This window comes from Netta rufina, assembly GCF_964035555.1.
Source record: "Netta rufina genome assembly, chromosome: 21".
In the NCBI taxonomy this organism is placed as follows: domain Eukaryota; kingdom Metazoa; phylum Chordata; class Aves; order Anseriformes; family Anatidae; genus Netta; species Netta rufina.
In genome coordinates this window covers 4,005,343-4,021,014 of record NC_140145.1, presented here as the reverse complement: position 1 = coordinate 4,021,014, position 15,672 = coordinate 4,005,343, and the positions used below count along the sequence as shown (strand labels likewise).

General features: G+C 47.3%; 1 protein-coding gene across 1 annotated transcript in view; it reads right to left on the bottom strand.

Moving 5' to 3' along the window:
• MYBBP1A (MYB binding protein 1a) overlaps positions 1-15,672 on the bottom strand; it is a 59,636-nt gene that overhangs the window by 27,371 nt on the left and 16,593 nt on the right. The window contains exons 20-23 of the mRNA XM_084299387.1: positions 15,048-15,182; positions 13,682-13,790; positions 11,558-11,689; positions 9,624-9,692 (exon numbers count right to left, since the gene is read on the bottom strand). Of these exons, the coding sequence (XP_084155513.1) occupies positions 9,624-9,692; positions 11,558-11,689; positions 13,682-13,790; positions 15,048-15,182 (445 nt within the window). The remainder of the gene's footprint in view (positions 1-9,623; positions 9,693-11,557; positions 11,690-13,681; positions 13,791-15,047; positions 15,183-15,672) is intronic.

Genomic DNA, 15,672 nt, shown 5'->3' with positions numbered 1-15,672 from the left:
AGCAAAAAAAAAAAAAAAAAAAGTTGGAAATTGCACTGGGCTGAGCTTTGTAGATTCACCGATCCGGCCACTTGCCAGCATTATCTTTTCAATTTGCAGAATCCACAGAGAGAAGCATCGTGATGTGACAGAGCGCACATTGTCCCAGGGGAAAGAAGCGTGGTTCGAGTCCCTGTTCTGCTCGGGGGTTGCTGAGAAATCCTGCCAGGAGATCCTCATTCTTTCCTGCAGGGAAATCTTTACTCCTCTCTAATGCTTTAACTTTTGCAAAGTGACCTTTCAATGCAGGCTAAGGGAAAGCAGAAACAAGCAGACAAACCCCATCCCTCCCCTATCCCCAAACAGCAACAGAGGGACCCACCACTTTCTATGGGGGCTCGTAAGCACGTCCTTGTCAGCGAACACTGCTCAGGTTGGCATTTGGTTTTGCACTGCAGAAGCCCTCATCCTTCTCCACCTGCCAACAAAACTCCCCCCACTCTTGCTATTATTTCCAAACCATTATCCAGCAGCCCGCTGTGAACACAGCACCAAACGCTACCCAGAACTTCCAGCCTGACATTTAGAAAATATTTTGCCACATGAATACAGCTCAAGCCCATACGATGGTCACCGGCTCATCACAACCACAGGTGTTTCCTCCCCTTCTGCCTGTGCTGTTATTAAATACACAGCAACGAGCCTGCCTCCAAGCACAGCTCTCCATGCGCTCCGTACCTGCTCACGGAGCTGCCGATGGGGCTGCGTTTGCCAGGCTGAGCAGAGCACACTTGGGAGGTTCACTCTCAGTGCACATCTCTTTAAAAACTATCAACTCCCCATGTGGCAGATGGCAAGTTTAATTTACTAGGCTAGGAAATTACTCTGCCATGGAAAATCACTGCAATGTGGGATGTATCTAACTCAGCAAGTCCATCCAAGACACAGGGCTGTTAATGCTACCCATTGATCCCAACCTTGCATAGCTCTGGCCAGCAGCTGTCTCCAGTACCAGCTAAAGCCTATGTGACCTTCTGATTTTCTTATTTCTTCCCAGCAACACACTGGATGTGTGCTTCCTCTGTTAACGTTGGATTTGCTACATGGTCATCGGGACAATTAGCTGAACAGCAGTGAGCAGAATGAGCAGTCTGCATCCTCAGAATCAGAACGAAGAGGCAAGGAAGAGCTTTTGTGTGTTTGTGCTGTGCTCAGGGTGGTGGAATTTAAAGACTGGGACACCTACGAGGGCAGCTTCCCTGTGCCAGCCTGGCATCACTATGGATGTGCAGACATCTGCCTGATAGACACCATTTTTTTGCAAAATACAGAGGAGCCATTAAAATGCACCAAGAAATACAGGAGAAACCCTCATCTGAAGACAAAAAAATGAGCAAATGTGAGCAGTTAGCAGCATGCACGATGTTCCAAAGAGACCCTGCAAGGCCCAGCGACAGGGGCCTGTCCGAATGAAACACAACATAAGCACACAACGTGCTCAGCACAAGTACAAGCAGAAACTCATGCCATGGGATTTCAAGCACTCAGCCTAAATGCAGTCAGGAGGACCTGAAAAATTTAAACAGCTCTTTTTAAATTTTCAACCATCTCATACAAGCAAGAGGAAAGCGAGAAACATGGCTTAAAGCAATTACTGGAGAAGGCCACATTTTACTATCGCATCAGACACCTTTCCAAAGAACATCAGAGACTATTTATGGATGCTGTCAACATCTTCTGGTCCTCTGAAATAAAACAGTTTCTTTTTGAGCTCTCCCAATGCAAGAGGCTCTCAAAAATGAAAGCTGGGATACAATAATCCACATCCACAACCATCTGAAAGGTCTAGGAATTAAAAATCTTGGTACAAAAAATGTAGAGCACTGGCCCTGACCCAGCAAAGCACTTAAGCATCCAAGTGTTCCCCCTTCAGCTTCAGAGGGCCAGTTTACACACCTAGAGTTACAACATGTCACAGGGCTGTGCTGGCTCGGGACCAGATAGCTCAAAAATGTGCAAGAGACCACCCCTGGTTCAGCTTTACCTTGCAGCACTCAGGATCTCCTTGACCATCTCCTTACAGAAAACAAAAACAGGAACAGGAGCAGGACGCTCGCTGGAGCCAAAGCATGTCAGTCTGACACACATTTTCCAGCTGCAAATGGCTTCTCTTGTAAGAAGGATCACTAAAAAAAGGGCATATAGTGGACAGAGGAAGACAGCAGCCACTGTGACAATGCATGGCACAAAGAAATCGGCACTGCCTGCAGGTAATTCAGCCTCCTGAAGCTCTGCTCACCTCGATGCGACCCTGGGACGAGTCCTCCCCCTAGTGACACCTCTGCGAAGGACAGAGGCACCACACGTCCTACCTCTGCGAGGTGACAGGGGATGCTTTGAAGGGCTGGTACTGGCACCAGCAGTCCAGCTCTCCCTTCGGATGGAAAGGGGCAGAGCTGAACTGGTGCTGGTGCTCATCTGGGGAGGTTTCTTTTGCTTCGTGATTAACAACAGCTAATGCAAAATATTCCGTAACAAGTTCTTCCCGATACCACCTGCTGGAAACTATCTGCGAGGATGCAGGCGACGCATGGTGCATGAACGTAGTGATCTGTTCATTTATCACAGCACGAGGAGGAACTCTCCCACACATACACACAGAGGGGTGCTGGCTCCTGACGCTTTGCAGTGCCTTTACTGCTTTTGCAGTATTAAAGTTTAATTACTTTTTAACTTAGATACTTACACAGAACATAAACCGCTCAGAACGATAACTGTCAACCAGCCAAGACCTCTTTGGCAGGACTTCGGGATCATGTTTTACTCTTCTGGTGATGGCAGCTCTGGCACAGAATTGCTTCAGTTCTGTAAAAGTATGTCTATATATGTTTGATCCCTTTGGGGAGACTGCCAAAGTACCGAGATTAATTAGCAACTTACCCAAAATACACTCTCTATTAGATCTTAAAGGGTTCCTTGTCACAGAATGCTTTATAAAAACACATTTTGAAATATTAATGAATCTATATGACAAAAGATGACATTTTGAACTCCGTCTCAGTGCCCATTCTCATCTCCACACTAAGTAAAATGACTTTTATTAGTTTCATGACAGCTCTGCACTTACATCAGCTTTGCAGAGCTGTAGCCAAATCATGGAAAAGAAACTCACTTGATGGACAAATAGAGCATCGTTATGCTCCCAGCTACTGCGACGTCCTCAATCAATATAGCTTTGAAAGTAAATAAGATGACAGGGATGCATTCAAACAGATGTGTGACTACGCTGCAGAAATAACTACAAAGGCTCTTAGTAATTGTGTTGAAATGTACAGTTGTAGTGCCTTTCCCAAGGGAGCAGAACAAGGGACAGGTACCAATTCATTTGCCTAAACCCTGGCAAAACATTACAGACTGGAAGCGGTCTGTGTCTGCCAGTGAAACCAGGACAGGGACAACAACTTACTCCTGGATGGTTCGTTTACTAGTCTTTCCCAAACTGGTTGTGACCATAAATTAAATTTCTATCAGAACTCAAAGCCAAAAGAGGTGGGGCCTGTGTTGAGCCACTTACCCTTATGAGGCCTTTGCACAACAGCTGATACACAAAGCCATTAAACTTAATTAAACCCAACAATGGAGGAGTCAACCCTTAAAAGAAGGCTTCCCTACAGAAGTTACCACCGGTGAGATATCTCCAACCATGTGCCCAAGGCAAATGCTCTTTTATTTCAACCTATTTGCAGGGCAGCAGGGCGTTGTGCATGTCCTTGCTCAGTGCTCAGTGCTGTACTCAATGAACCACGACGCAGAGAATCCCCCCGTGCACCAGCTACCTGCGGCAGAAAAGCAAGAAGGCTCCACAGAGAGGCTGTCAAGGAGCCTAAAACATCTCTACAGAAGTCCTAATGATGACATTTTGCAGCAGTGCCTCGTGTTGAGAACACCAGCTCAGAAAAATCACACTTGGTTCTGAGCAAAATTGTAATCCCCTGAGGAGAGAAGGAACCGTCCTACCTCTGTGGGTGCTAAATGCTCTGTTGGGAGCAGTGCTTCCCACAGCACTGTGCTGCTGGCCAAAAAGCAGAGTTTCTCAGGGAAAAGCATGCTTGTTCCAGCCTTCCAGAGGCTGTGCTTCAGCCAGTTCAGAGCTGGCACCTGGAGTGTGTGCTTGCCTGCAGAAACCGGCACCAGCAGTAAGCCTGGGAACTTCAGGGCAACCAGGCACACATTGCCTTGCTTCCTCTGACTCCCAGACTAACAGAGTAAGGTGACAGCTAGGCAAGAAGCAGCAGAGCACCAGCACATCCAGTCCCCTGGCAGTCCCAGCCTGTATGAGCATGGGCAGGGGGCACTGCATAAGAACCTCACAGTAATTAACTGCACCACCAAGGGCTTGGCGCTGCCAGAGCCTCACTGGGACAGCCCAAGACCGCACAGTTACAGAACTGGATGTTACTGTGGTTCTGCTCAGCGTACTGATGCTGCTAAAAATAAACCAGGAAGACATTCCTCACCTAAGGCTCAGGAGGGTTCTGGTATGCAGCTGAGTCATGCACCAATCATTAAAATAAACACTTCTCAATTTCTGGTTCACGCTCCATCAGCACAAGCCAAAAACACAAGCCTTTTGTGCATATCGAAAAAGCAACACTGCGCCCGCTGAAACAAGGCACAAGGAAGCAATCTGAAGGTCAAGGTCTTCTGGAAACAATTGCAGTAACAAGAAAAAAAAAAGAGAAATTAAGAAAGGAGGAAGTAAGAAAAAGATCACACGCACTTTTTTTTCCCAAACAGAATTGGAGAGAACATGTTCAGTGCTTGTGGAAGACATCAGACTGACAGCAGCATCCTTAGCCAACAGAGCAGCACAAGCCTCCCCCGCCTTGTAGCACCACACTCGTTTTGCTTGGCTAATTGTAATGCTCTGCACTGCCAACAGATCACCTGTGCCAGAAGCTCGGTGAAGTTATTAGCACCAGGTCAACGCAAAGATGTATCACATGAGCTCAGCTTTTGATGATTTGTCATTTTCCCACCCTGGTCTTATCATGTAGAATATATCTCAGCTGTCATTCGTGTCCAAGTTACACAGAGGGCATGTGTATACGCAGGTATGCTTACAGGTCAGGGATTCTAGAAATGTGAGCTACATTTTAAGCAGATGATGCTTACACTTGAGTAAGAGAAAGCTATCAACCTTCTTACACGTACAATTGTCCTGCCACTGAAGGCATCTCTGCTACTCAAGTATAAGGCCATACGTAATTAGTGTGACCGATTTTCAACACCTCTGTAGAACTGAATCCAACAAGCTGGATTAGGCTAGCCAAAAATGTTATAATTTTCTTTCTTCATTACTTTAACTTGAAGCATTCTTTTCACATGCTCAAGATCCTCTTGAAAAGTTTCACAGTAACTGCTTACGCTCTAGTGATTTCATACAATTTCTAGTCACTTTTTCCTACAGTAGACAACAGTGCATGAACACACCATGGATGTGCAGCCTTATTCTAAGAAGACAGTGCAGCTTTCTAAGTTACATGTTGGTTTCACTTAACCACGGGAAAACAAACATCGACACAACTTCAGGAAAAAGATCCTGGCTGCTATTGTAGTGTTAAAAGAAAAAAAAAAAAGAAAAACACAGCAAAACCCACAAGATCTCTCAGTTAAGTAAATGAAAGACATCCAAACATCAGCGCGTTCATTTTTCTAAAGCCTGAAGCATTTTAGCTTGCACACAGGCACCTTTGGGACAGCAGTCTTTCTTCTTTAGCTCCACACTTAAAGATATGCAGAATTCTGGATAAATAAGCCAGGCAACCCGTAACACTGAGCGTTCAGAGCCCCAGCTCCCAGAGTCTGTGCACTGAGCTGGCAGAATATGCTCTGTCGTGTCCTGCAGTCGGTGTGGTCTCACAAAAGGTGAGGCCTGCCCCAGATGCACGAACTGCCTGAAACCAGCTGATTTTGCAGATCCGCTGTCACACGTTTCCTTCTTGTGTCTTTCTGACATATGGGTTCAAACAGCGACCAGGGGAATTCAGGGTGGGACGAAATCCTCCTTCCCAGGTCAAGCACCCACTGCCCTTCCTTCTCCCACCCACAAGTGACCCCGATCTCTCCAGCTCTTTTCTTTTCCAGGGCATTTGCTATGTGAGTGTCTCCTGCAGGCACCCCTGCCCCAGGAGTAACCCCACAGGATCAGAGCTTGGCTACAGGTACAAGCTGCAGTTTCAAGCTCAGTCTCAAAATTCACTGTTCCAGTTTAAAACTCGTTACACGGGCTGAGCTCACTGCTCAGTCTGCTTACCCAGCCCCTGAGAGCCAGGTTTAAAACTGCCCTCAGAGCTCTCAGCCCTCTGAGTGCTCTGTTTCATCTTACAAATTACTTCGCCGTGGAGGTGAAAAACCTTCCTGCTGCTTTAGGCACGTAGGAACAGCAACAAAAGAAAAAAAGATGACGATTTAAGTCACACAATCTAAAATGTTTCTTTTAAAGCTTCATTTTTACGCTTTGCAATTGATACACCTGCCTTTGGATCTTTCCAAGGGACCTGCCTCTCCAGCAGTCACCCAGACCAAAGCCACACTATCGGATGGCTACAAGCACCTCAATCCTAATGGACACAACGCTACTGCAAAAGGTTCGATGTTCTCCGGGTTTTAGAGGTGAGCACCTGAGGGAGACAGGATGCACAGAAAGGCTGCAGCAAAGCCAAGAGCCGGTTGCCCAAGTCACCAGTTTCATCCAGCCCTGAACACGACCAGCGAATTGCCCGAACTTAAAATTCACACAGCAAAAGGGGAAAAAAAAAAAGGGATGTATAAAGGGGAGAGGTAAGTTTTTACTCAAAGCATTTTCACAATGATCTTCCAATGTTTGACAGCACAAATACCAGGGCAGCAGGCAGGCAGCGGGGTCCCCAGGGTCAGGACAACTGGCTGGGGCTGCAGAGGCCACGCTGCTCCCCCCCAGGCCAGTGCCAGCTGAGCACCATGTGAACGGCTCCAGCATCTCCTAGAGGAACCTCTCTGCTACAGCTGCCCAGCGGCTGAGCTCAGCAGAGCCACAGCAGCCCACAACAGAGGACAAGGGAACAGCATTTTACCTACAGGTTGGATTTGCTGTTTCTAGAGAAGAGCCCAATGGTCCAGGCCTTGCCACACGCTGTACAGCTTGCTGAGCAAATCACCTCTACCAGGCCAGGACCACCACTCAGGGATCACGTTTCACTTGACACTACAAGCCCCAGCAAAAGCAGAGGCCCCTGAAGTAAGAGCTGGACACGCCTGCCAGCCACTACAGCACCTTTAAGCCCCTTAAAAAACTCAGGGACTGATGTGGCTGAGAGGAGGGACAGAAAAGCCCTCTGGCCCCATTCTGCTGTCACAGACTCCCCATTTTTCAGAGTGAGGGGAAGGAACGCCCTCCATCCCATCCACCCCAAGAACCACCTTTACTTTTGCTCAAAGCTACCTACAAACCCAACCTGAAAGCTGCTACCCATGTGGGAAGGGCCTCCCCCAGGCCAGGCGAGTGTGGGCAGCAGCCCTGCTGGGCCAGAGCCCAGGGGTTCATTACCAACCCACCTTCCTAATGAACCAGGGCTCATTACCAACCCACCTTCCTAATGAACCAGGGCTCATTACCAACCCACCTTCCTAATGAACCAGGGTTCGTTACCTCCACCTCCCCATGCAGAGCACAAGTCCCAACCCAGCCCAGCCCTGAGGACTTCCTGCCAAGGGGATTTGCAGAGCTAAGAAGTCAATCCCACAGTGGGATTAGCTGTTCATACAGACAGAGCAAGCACTGCCAGAACGATCAGCACTAATAACAGGAGCGTTAGAAAGGGAATTATGCCTCATATCTCTGGCACTGAGTTAGTGCAATGCTCAGAGGTCAATATTCAGAGGCTGAAGATGGAAAACTACCCCCCTCTTACCTTTGGAGCACTGGGGCTTGTCAAAGGCAGGCTGTCAGGAGCCACTGGGTGTCTTATTTAAGACTCTGAGATGGGACAGCCCTTTTGGTAGCTGAGCCCCTCTGCCTCACCCCCCCAGAGGCTGCGGAGGCTCCAGGGAAGTTATGCCCTTGCTTTGCTCCTGACATCACTTTGCCACGTGCACTCATCTGGCTTTGTCCCCATCGGACACCACCAAAGCACTGAGAATTGAAAACGTGCATTAAGAATCAGTGGAAATATTTTATCTGAAAACCTGTCAAATCGGACATTTGATGAGGGGAAGCCAGAATTCCTGAAAAGGAAACAGTTTGCAGAAAAGTAAAGCTGCAACTCCAAAAGCTTTACATAGCTTACTCTCCACATTGCCTTTGTTTAAACAGCAGCACATCCACGTTCTCCATCCACACTCCCACACACAGCACGCTGCACGTCCTCCCCTTCCCCTCCCACCCACAGATAAACTGGCTCTGGAAACAAAGCTTGTGCAGATAACCGTGGAAGCTCTGAAAAAAGGACAATGCTGTTCCCCGTAGGGAAGTGAAGATACCCACGTAAATGAAGTTGTCTGCTTGGGATATTGTTCTGGTCTCTTGAGGATAGGATCAAGTACATACCTTATAATTAATTTGTTTGTCATTTGTGTAACACATCCTTATTCCTACCCACTGAGATTACTCATAGCTTAATTTTCTCTCTCTTTTTTTTTCTTTTTTCTTTTTTCTTTTTCTTTTTTTTTTTTGTGTTGTTGTTGTTGTTTTGTTTAAATCACAGCCATTCCTATTAGGTAAAACAGCCTGAAATTCAATCTTCACAGACAATGTAAAGCAGCCCTAAAGGAAACTCACACCTAGATCCCTCCGCTTTCCTTCCAGTGATCAGAAACAATAAAACAGCTATTTATGAAACAGAAAGGTCGATCTAGGATGCACTTCTGCAAGGGACAAATGCACATTACAGCTAGGGGGTGGGAAAGTTTGAGACACAATGCTACTGGCCTAAAGGGGTTTTGGTTATTAACTGTGTGGAAGACACCCCCACTGCAGCACAGTGAAAATCCAGACAGGAATCATTCCCTGGTCATGCAACAGTGAGCTGTGCAGTCACCCTGCAACGTTTTATTGATAAGGCTCCACTAATTTCGTGTTAGTCAGGCACATGCAATCAACCATCAAAAATCAGATCTATAGCACAGGTGGTTTCAAACTAGACACAGAAGCACATGGCCTAGGAAATGCAGGGCGGCTGGCAAGGCACGGAGCAAGACTCAAGAAGCTAACTTGGGGCTAGTGTTAGGAGGCAAGGATTACGACATGCTGCATTAACACAGAGGAACATCTTACCAACAAGAAAGTAATCAAGGAATAAGTGACTGAAGGCAACATTACAGCAATCAGGCTTCAGCCCTGGAAGCTGCAGGCAGTTTTTAAAGGAGATGCTACCAAAGAGCCTCCGTGACTGTGAATACATAAGCTGTTTCCACAACTTTAGTCACACACCTCAAGTAGCAAGGCAGTATTTGCAAAAGATCTCCCCCCAGGAAGCCCAATTCTCAAAATTGGGCAGCCCTAAAGGCAGCAATAAGCATATTAAGCGTCATCAGAACTGCCGTGATTAAGCGACTTTGCTGATTGACTGTTTAATACAGCCTTGTTTGTTTGCTTTCTTTCTTACCTGCTGATGTTGCCTGGCTCCCGCTGTGATAGACTTGACGAGAGTGTCTACTAATGGCTTACACATGATCTGTAACAAAGAAAGACCCAGTCTCTTATTAGTGGTTTGCTGACAGAAAGGTTTCTTTTTCAAGCAAAATGGTCTATATTTTACACAGCTTTTTGAGCAAGAAGAAAATGCTGCAAGAAAAGTGCCCAGAGACCAGCAACAGCTTATTTGAAAATTAGCAGCTTCGCTCACACCAGCCTGGGTGAAATCTTGGTCACAACAAAATCAGCAGCAAAACTCAGAGCTTGGAAAAATCTGGCAAAGATTTCACCTCCTGTGTTCTGCCTGCTTCTTGATTTAAGCCTGTATCTGCCTGGCACTTTATGGAGGCAGTTCACTTCATGCACAGGAACAGTCCCAAAGCAGAGGAGAACACGCTGAGTTAAAGTATCAGAGCTTGGGGACAGGTCTGATCCCATGAGCTACAGGGACCAGAACTAACTCCCAGGAGGAAAGCCTCTGTAGAGAGGTTATCTTAAAGTTGCACCCTGCAACAATTCTTCATAGAAACAACATTTCCAGAGTAGGGGTTACTGTCAGCAAAGACTGCTGAATCTCTTTTCTGGCATAATCCAACAATTTCTAGGCTTCTATACAAAATCCTGCCAACTTTATGGCGAGAAAGAATCCAGGCACAAGAAATGAGAAAGCACGTGGATTGCAAACACCTAACTGGCAGACCTCCCGTGCTGTCTATCAGGCACTCAGAGGTCTGGCCCTAACAAAACATGGATAGCAATTTGCTGCAAAGTTCACTGAGGTCTTGTGTAGATGGTTATTTCAACCACACCACCTAAAATGGCTTCTTTTGGGAGGTAGGAAGACTACTAAAGGAACAGATAGCTCTAGCAAGTGGGTAAAACCCAGCTTTAGAAAGGCCAGCAGCTACATAAATCACTACTTTTGTTTTATAAAAGGGATGAGCTTAAAGACTTAAAAAGGCATTTCTGCAAGGAACAGTCATTTGGAATCCACAGGCTCTAAAAGAAACCTGCAGATCTTTTTAAGCTTGCTCTCCAAGTGCACAGCATGTAACTCTCCTCTTCCCCTCATTTCACTGTCTCACATAGGTGGTGCCATGGGATGGTGTCCTAAGAAATGTGGCATGCAAAAGAGCTTTTTCCTTAATGGATTCCCTCCTTCTCTGGAAGTATGGAGCACCTTCCCCTGTTACACAAACCTGTGTCTCCTCCCACCCTCCCTTCAGACATCAGTTCTAAAAAGTTGAAGATCCTTGAGAAAGGGTTTCTGGCTGCTGTCTCTATCTCTTCCTCTGACGTAAAAATTGCTGAAGAACCTTATGGCATCCAGACCCACGGATGGTTTCATAAAAACTGGCTGTCCTTATAGTGGAGAGCAGCTCTAAGCATGGGTGAAGTCTGCAGGAAATGCCTCAAAGATTGTGGACACTGACACTGTCTGAAGATCCAGTTTGCAGATTGGACTCCAATTAGATTCTACATCCTACAGCCTTCTTGGAAAAAAAAATGAGAAGCGGAGCATGCAGTCAGAGCGAAGTTGACCAGAAGCTGTAATAGCTGTTTAAACAACCTGGCCCCTCCTGCCTTTGTGCAAGCATTGTTCATCCACGTTATCTCAAATGCTGGTAAGGAATTAGAGCTTCTTAGGGCATCCTTTAAAGAGCAGCCCTCTATCCATCTACATTCTCCATGCTCTATCCCAATCCAAACCACAAAGGAGATCCTTGCCTTCTGCAGCACTGCTACCAAAACATGCAGTGTTAAGAGTTTAAGAAGGTGAAAATCTGAGAAAACCGTGCAGCAGTTTTAAAAGCCCGCAAAAAAAATGGGAAGGTTTCTCTCCCTACTTTCAGCAGGCTTACAGCTGTGTTTTGGAGCCACCAGCAGCCAGGCAGCAACACTTACTGGGAAGCGGGTGAAGAGATCGAGAAACATGGAGCTGGTAAGGGCGCTGTTGCGTTTAGTCAGGAACTGCGTCAGTGCCTCCTGGTACACTGCAGTCACTCTCTCCACATCCAAGCAGCCAGTGCTCAAAACCTATGGGGAAAAAGCAAAAGATAAAAATTTCCTCTAAAACACAAGAATCAATCATTGCTAAATGAAGCAATTTATTTCTACCAGTGCACAGATTTTTCCAGTAGCTAGATATTCTTGGGTAGTTTATATGATACAGGCATATGAGCTAGCACATAGAACCAAGACAAAACAACAAAGCAGGTCCCAAATGTGCTCTCCTAAGTTCCCACAGCAGAATGATCACGTTAGTGAAGCGCTGCAGAGAAGCCCTCATGCTGATCAGGGACCCAGCAGTCCCAGAGATGTGTAAATGCTCTAATATCCCCCTCTGGTGGGGAACAAGAAACCCGAACACACAACTGAGACCTGCAGAGGCCATGTGGATCTGAACTAACAGCACAGGGCTGAACAAAGGGTGCAGCACCACATCCTGACCTTCCTGATTGCTCTCATCTTGCCAGGGAAACACAGCTCTCTAGAGCAGGAAAAATTAAGGCCCAGGTGATCAAAGCTGGGATCTTCACAACAGCAGATGGGTGTTTTGCAAGCTTCTGCCCAAGGAATTTTTCCACAGCCATACAACAACTTAAAGCCATGTTAATGCTGTGCCCTGTTCTCAGGTCAAACTCCTACTGCTACTGCAACTGAGCACAAGCTAGACTGAAGATGTGAGGGTCTTAAGTGCCTATGCTTAGCACTTACTTGATGTACCTACCTGTAGGGGAAAAAATTGATCCCTTCCTACGCAAATGTTTACTACAAAAAAAAAAATACTCTGTAGTGACAGGTTTTTCTATAAATTTGGGTCTGTTCTAGTTTCATCTTGTGGCTTACTGAAAAGCTCCAGAACACGCTCACAAAGAACTGCTCACTGGAAACAAACCTCATTTGTCTCTGGTTCCCTCCTACAAAACCTTTTAAGACTCAACACAGCACCAGCAGCAGCACCCAAACTGGACTGTGTCGCTTCCCGAAAACCACCAACTCCCTTCAGCTGCCGGCTGTGGTCTCAGACCAGAGCCCCGTTCCCACAATAACAGCCTTTGCTCTGAAGCTGCACGAGGATGGAGCACGTCTCACCCAACACGCGTGGTGTTTATATTCTCCAAACATCTCCTCCTTTGTTTCTCTTTCCAGGAAGGCCCAGCACAGAACAAGAGCTGCTTGGATTAGCACTCCTGGTCTCTCGCTAAGCCTTAGAAACACTCACTATCTTTTCAGCTGCTAATAATATCTCAGTGTTTGTAATTTCCAGGCCCTCCTCAGTCATGAGGAAGCCCTGTTTATTTTCCTCCCCCTTGAAATGTCAGCAGGATTAAGGCACTAAGCCCTGCACATAGTTTAAGAGGTTCAGAGGCAAGTACAGCCTAGCTGGAGAAACCCTGCTCCCTGATTTCTAGCGGAAGGGACTGCACCAAGCTGCCCAACACACAGGGGCACCAAATTCAGAGAGCTGTGAATTCAGCAGAGACAGCAGGTGACAGGGAAACATAGCAAGGCTCCCCAGGTGCTCCGCTCACAAAGCAGAACCAGATGAAGACCCTCCATGCAAACAGCTGCCACTGAGATCTGGGCTACTCCTCTCTCTCTTCACTCTGAGATTACTCAGTCCAAATCTCAGGGAGAGAGGAGTTCACCCTCATCCACCACTGTCCCGTGTACCCCTGCTCCTCAGCACCCTCCCAGAAAACACACAGACTGCAAAGAGCTTAATGCAAAGAACAGCAAATAAGTCAGGAGGGCAGCGCAAATACACGTGAGGATAAACTAACCTGGATCCGCTGTGTACCAGCAGCCCCTGCTGGCTATGGGCAAGCAGGCACTGCAAACACCGAGGGTGAGGCAGAAGGGAAGGGGAATGCGACAGTTTATGGCATGGAAAAGAAATCATGGAGATGGCTATCTGCAGACAGCGGAAATAGGGAGATGGGATAGGCAATGCCCACTCAGCAGAACAGGGTAATGCAAGTTCACTGGCAAAAACACTGCCGTGACAGCAGCCTGCTGTCTTACCTGACAAGCCTGTGGGATGGCGTTCTTCTGCTTCTTTGGCACAGAGACAGGAGCTGGAGACTTGTCAGACACACTGCCTTTCAACACTTTGAGCAGGTACAAGGAAGCACTAAGAAACAAAAAGGGGGAGAACATAGCAGTTACCACAGTGCCACTGCAAATCCACCTGAGGGCAGAGGCCAGGTGATGCGGGCAGCCTGTTCCCTCCCGGGAGAGGTTAAAGAGCCTGAGAGGGTCCCTTTCTGCAACCTAACCCACTCTTGCAGATTTAAAGACAAATCTCAGGAGGCTGCATCCTTTCACTGGCTGTCACTGCAGTCACACACATCTTCACTACCAGCCTCGTTTCCTCAAGCACTTGCTACCAGTTTTGACTAGCACAGTTTCAGAATTCCTGCATTTGCCCACGATTTGAGAGCCTGCAGAGCCCAGCCAGTGCTGCAGCCCTCCCAGCCTGGGCTGCTGCGTGCCTGCAGAACTCAAGTAAATCACCTGAGAGAGCCTGCAGACAGCCTGCTGCTTTTGAGAAGTGTTGTCTTAACTGAACATGCACACAGCAGCTCCACTGGCACTGCCAGAAGGTGTCAGGGAGCCTTGTGGCACACGCAGCCAGCCCTGCACTGCCAGGAATTGCCATGGGTCCTGCGCAACCATGGGCTAGGGGTGCTGCAGGGCCAGCACTGCCCAGCGGCACTGGGTTGACCATGCAGCATGTGCCCACTAAATAAAATTATGTTGAGAAATCCCAGATGGAGTCTGAAAGTCTCCCTGAATCTGCCTGCAAGCCACAAGAGAGCCTGCTGGTAAACGGCACTTCTGTTTGTATCAGGGAACAGCAAGATTACACGTTTCCTAGTAGATTCACATGTGGCTTATCCTAATTCACCTGTAGGCAGTGGCAAAGGAATGAACACTTGTACAGACAAGAGCCACAGTCACTGCTGTTTGCACTGAGCCACCACGGAGACAGGAAACCCCAGGATTTACAGAATGATCATTGCAGATGGACCATAAATTACACTCATCCCTGCACTGAATCACACACAATTCATTACTCTCTGATGAAGCCTCCTGGGAGCATTTTCCATCACTATTAGCAAAGCTGTATGAGGCAACTGCTGTATCACAGAGCCCCTAGAAGATCATCACCAAAAAACGGACATCTCTGTTTCAAAATGCTTCACACTGTCAGGATGTGTCCTCATGTAAACTAGTCCTCATGTAAACAGACACAGGCAGCCAGCCTTCATGGAGCCTCTCACTTTTGTGAACTGTTTAACCAGCAACATTATGCCTGCTTACAGACCAGCCACAGTCACAGCCATGCCCACAGAGCTGACTGGAGAAGCTCCTTCTTAACACTTACCTGAAATAATAGAGAGCCACTGAGGAATCAGTGTGCTTGCAGGCTTTTTTCACAAGCCTCTCCACAAAGGCGTGCAAATCATCTTGCAGGGCTTCCACTTTCTTGCAGTACTGCTTAGCTCGGCACAGTGAGTTCCTGAAAGAGCATTGAGAACAAACTCAAAGCCATTACCAACAGAAAGAGCTCTGGAGAACACGACTATGAACCCTTATCACTGGGCTTAGTGCAACACATACACAGACACGGTGCTAGCTCTGGGCAGCAAAAGAAGCAGTCTTTGCTGGGGCAACAACTGCTCTTCACCTCAAGCAACTTACTCAGGTGGCAAAGTCAACTCTCCTCCAAAGCTCCCACGAAGTGAAGCTGGCTGCCTCAAACTCTGCTACTGCAGAACTGCTTCTTAGCAGCAGGTAGAAAGCAGCACTGAAAGCACCTCAGAGCAGTGCTGAGGATGGCAGGGAGTGGTGCACAGAGGCCACACCACACACCGTGCATTATGGCTCCATCTAGCTTGTATCCTGCTTTATTTGTGGCAATGAGCAGCGAGAATTTGCACTTTGCCTGTCTTAATAATAATTTGTTGTGAGTTTTATTCCAGCCACAACAGGAACTCTGTAAGCGTAGG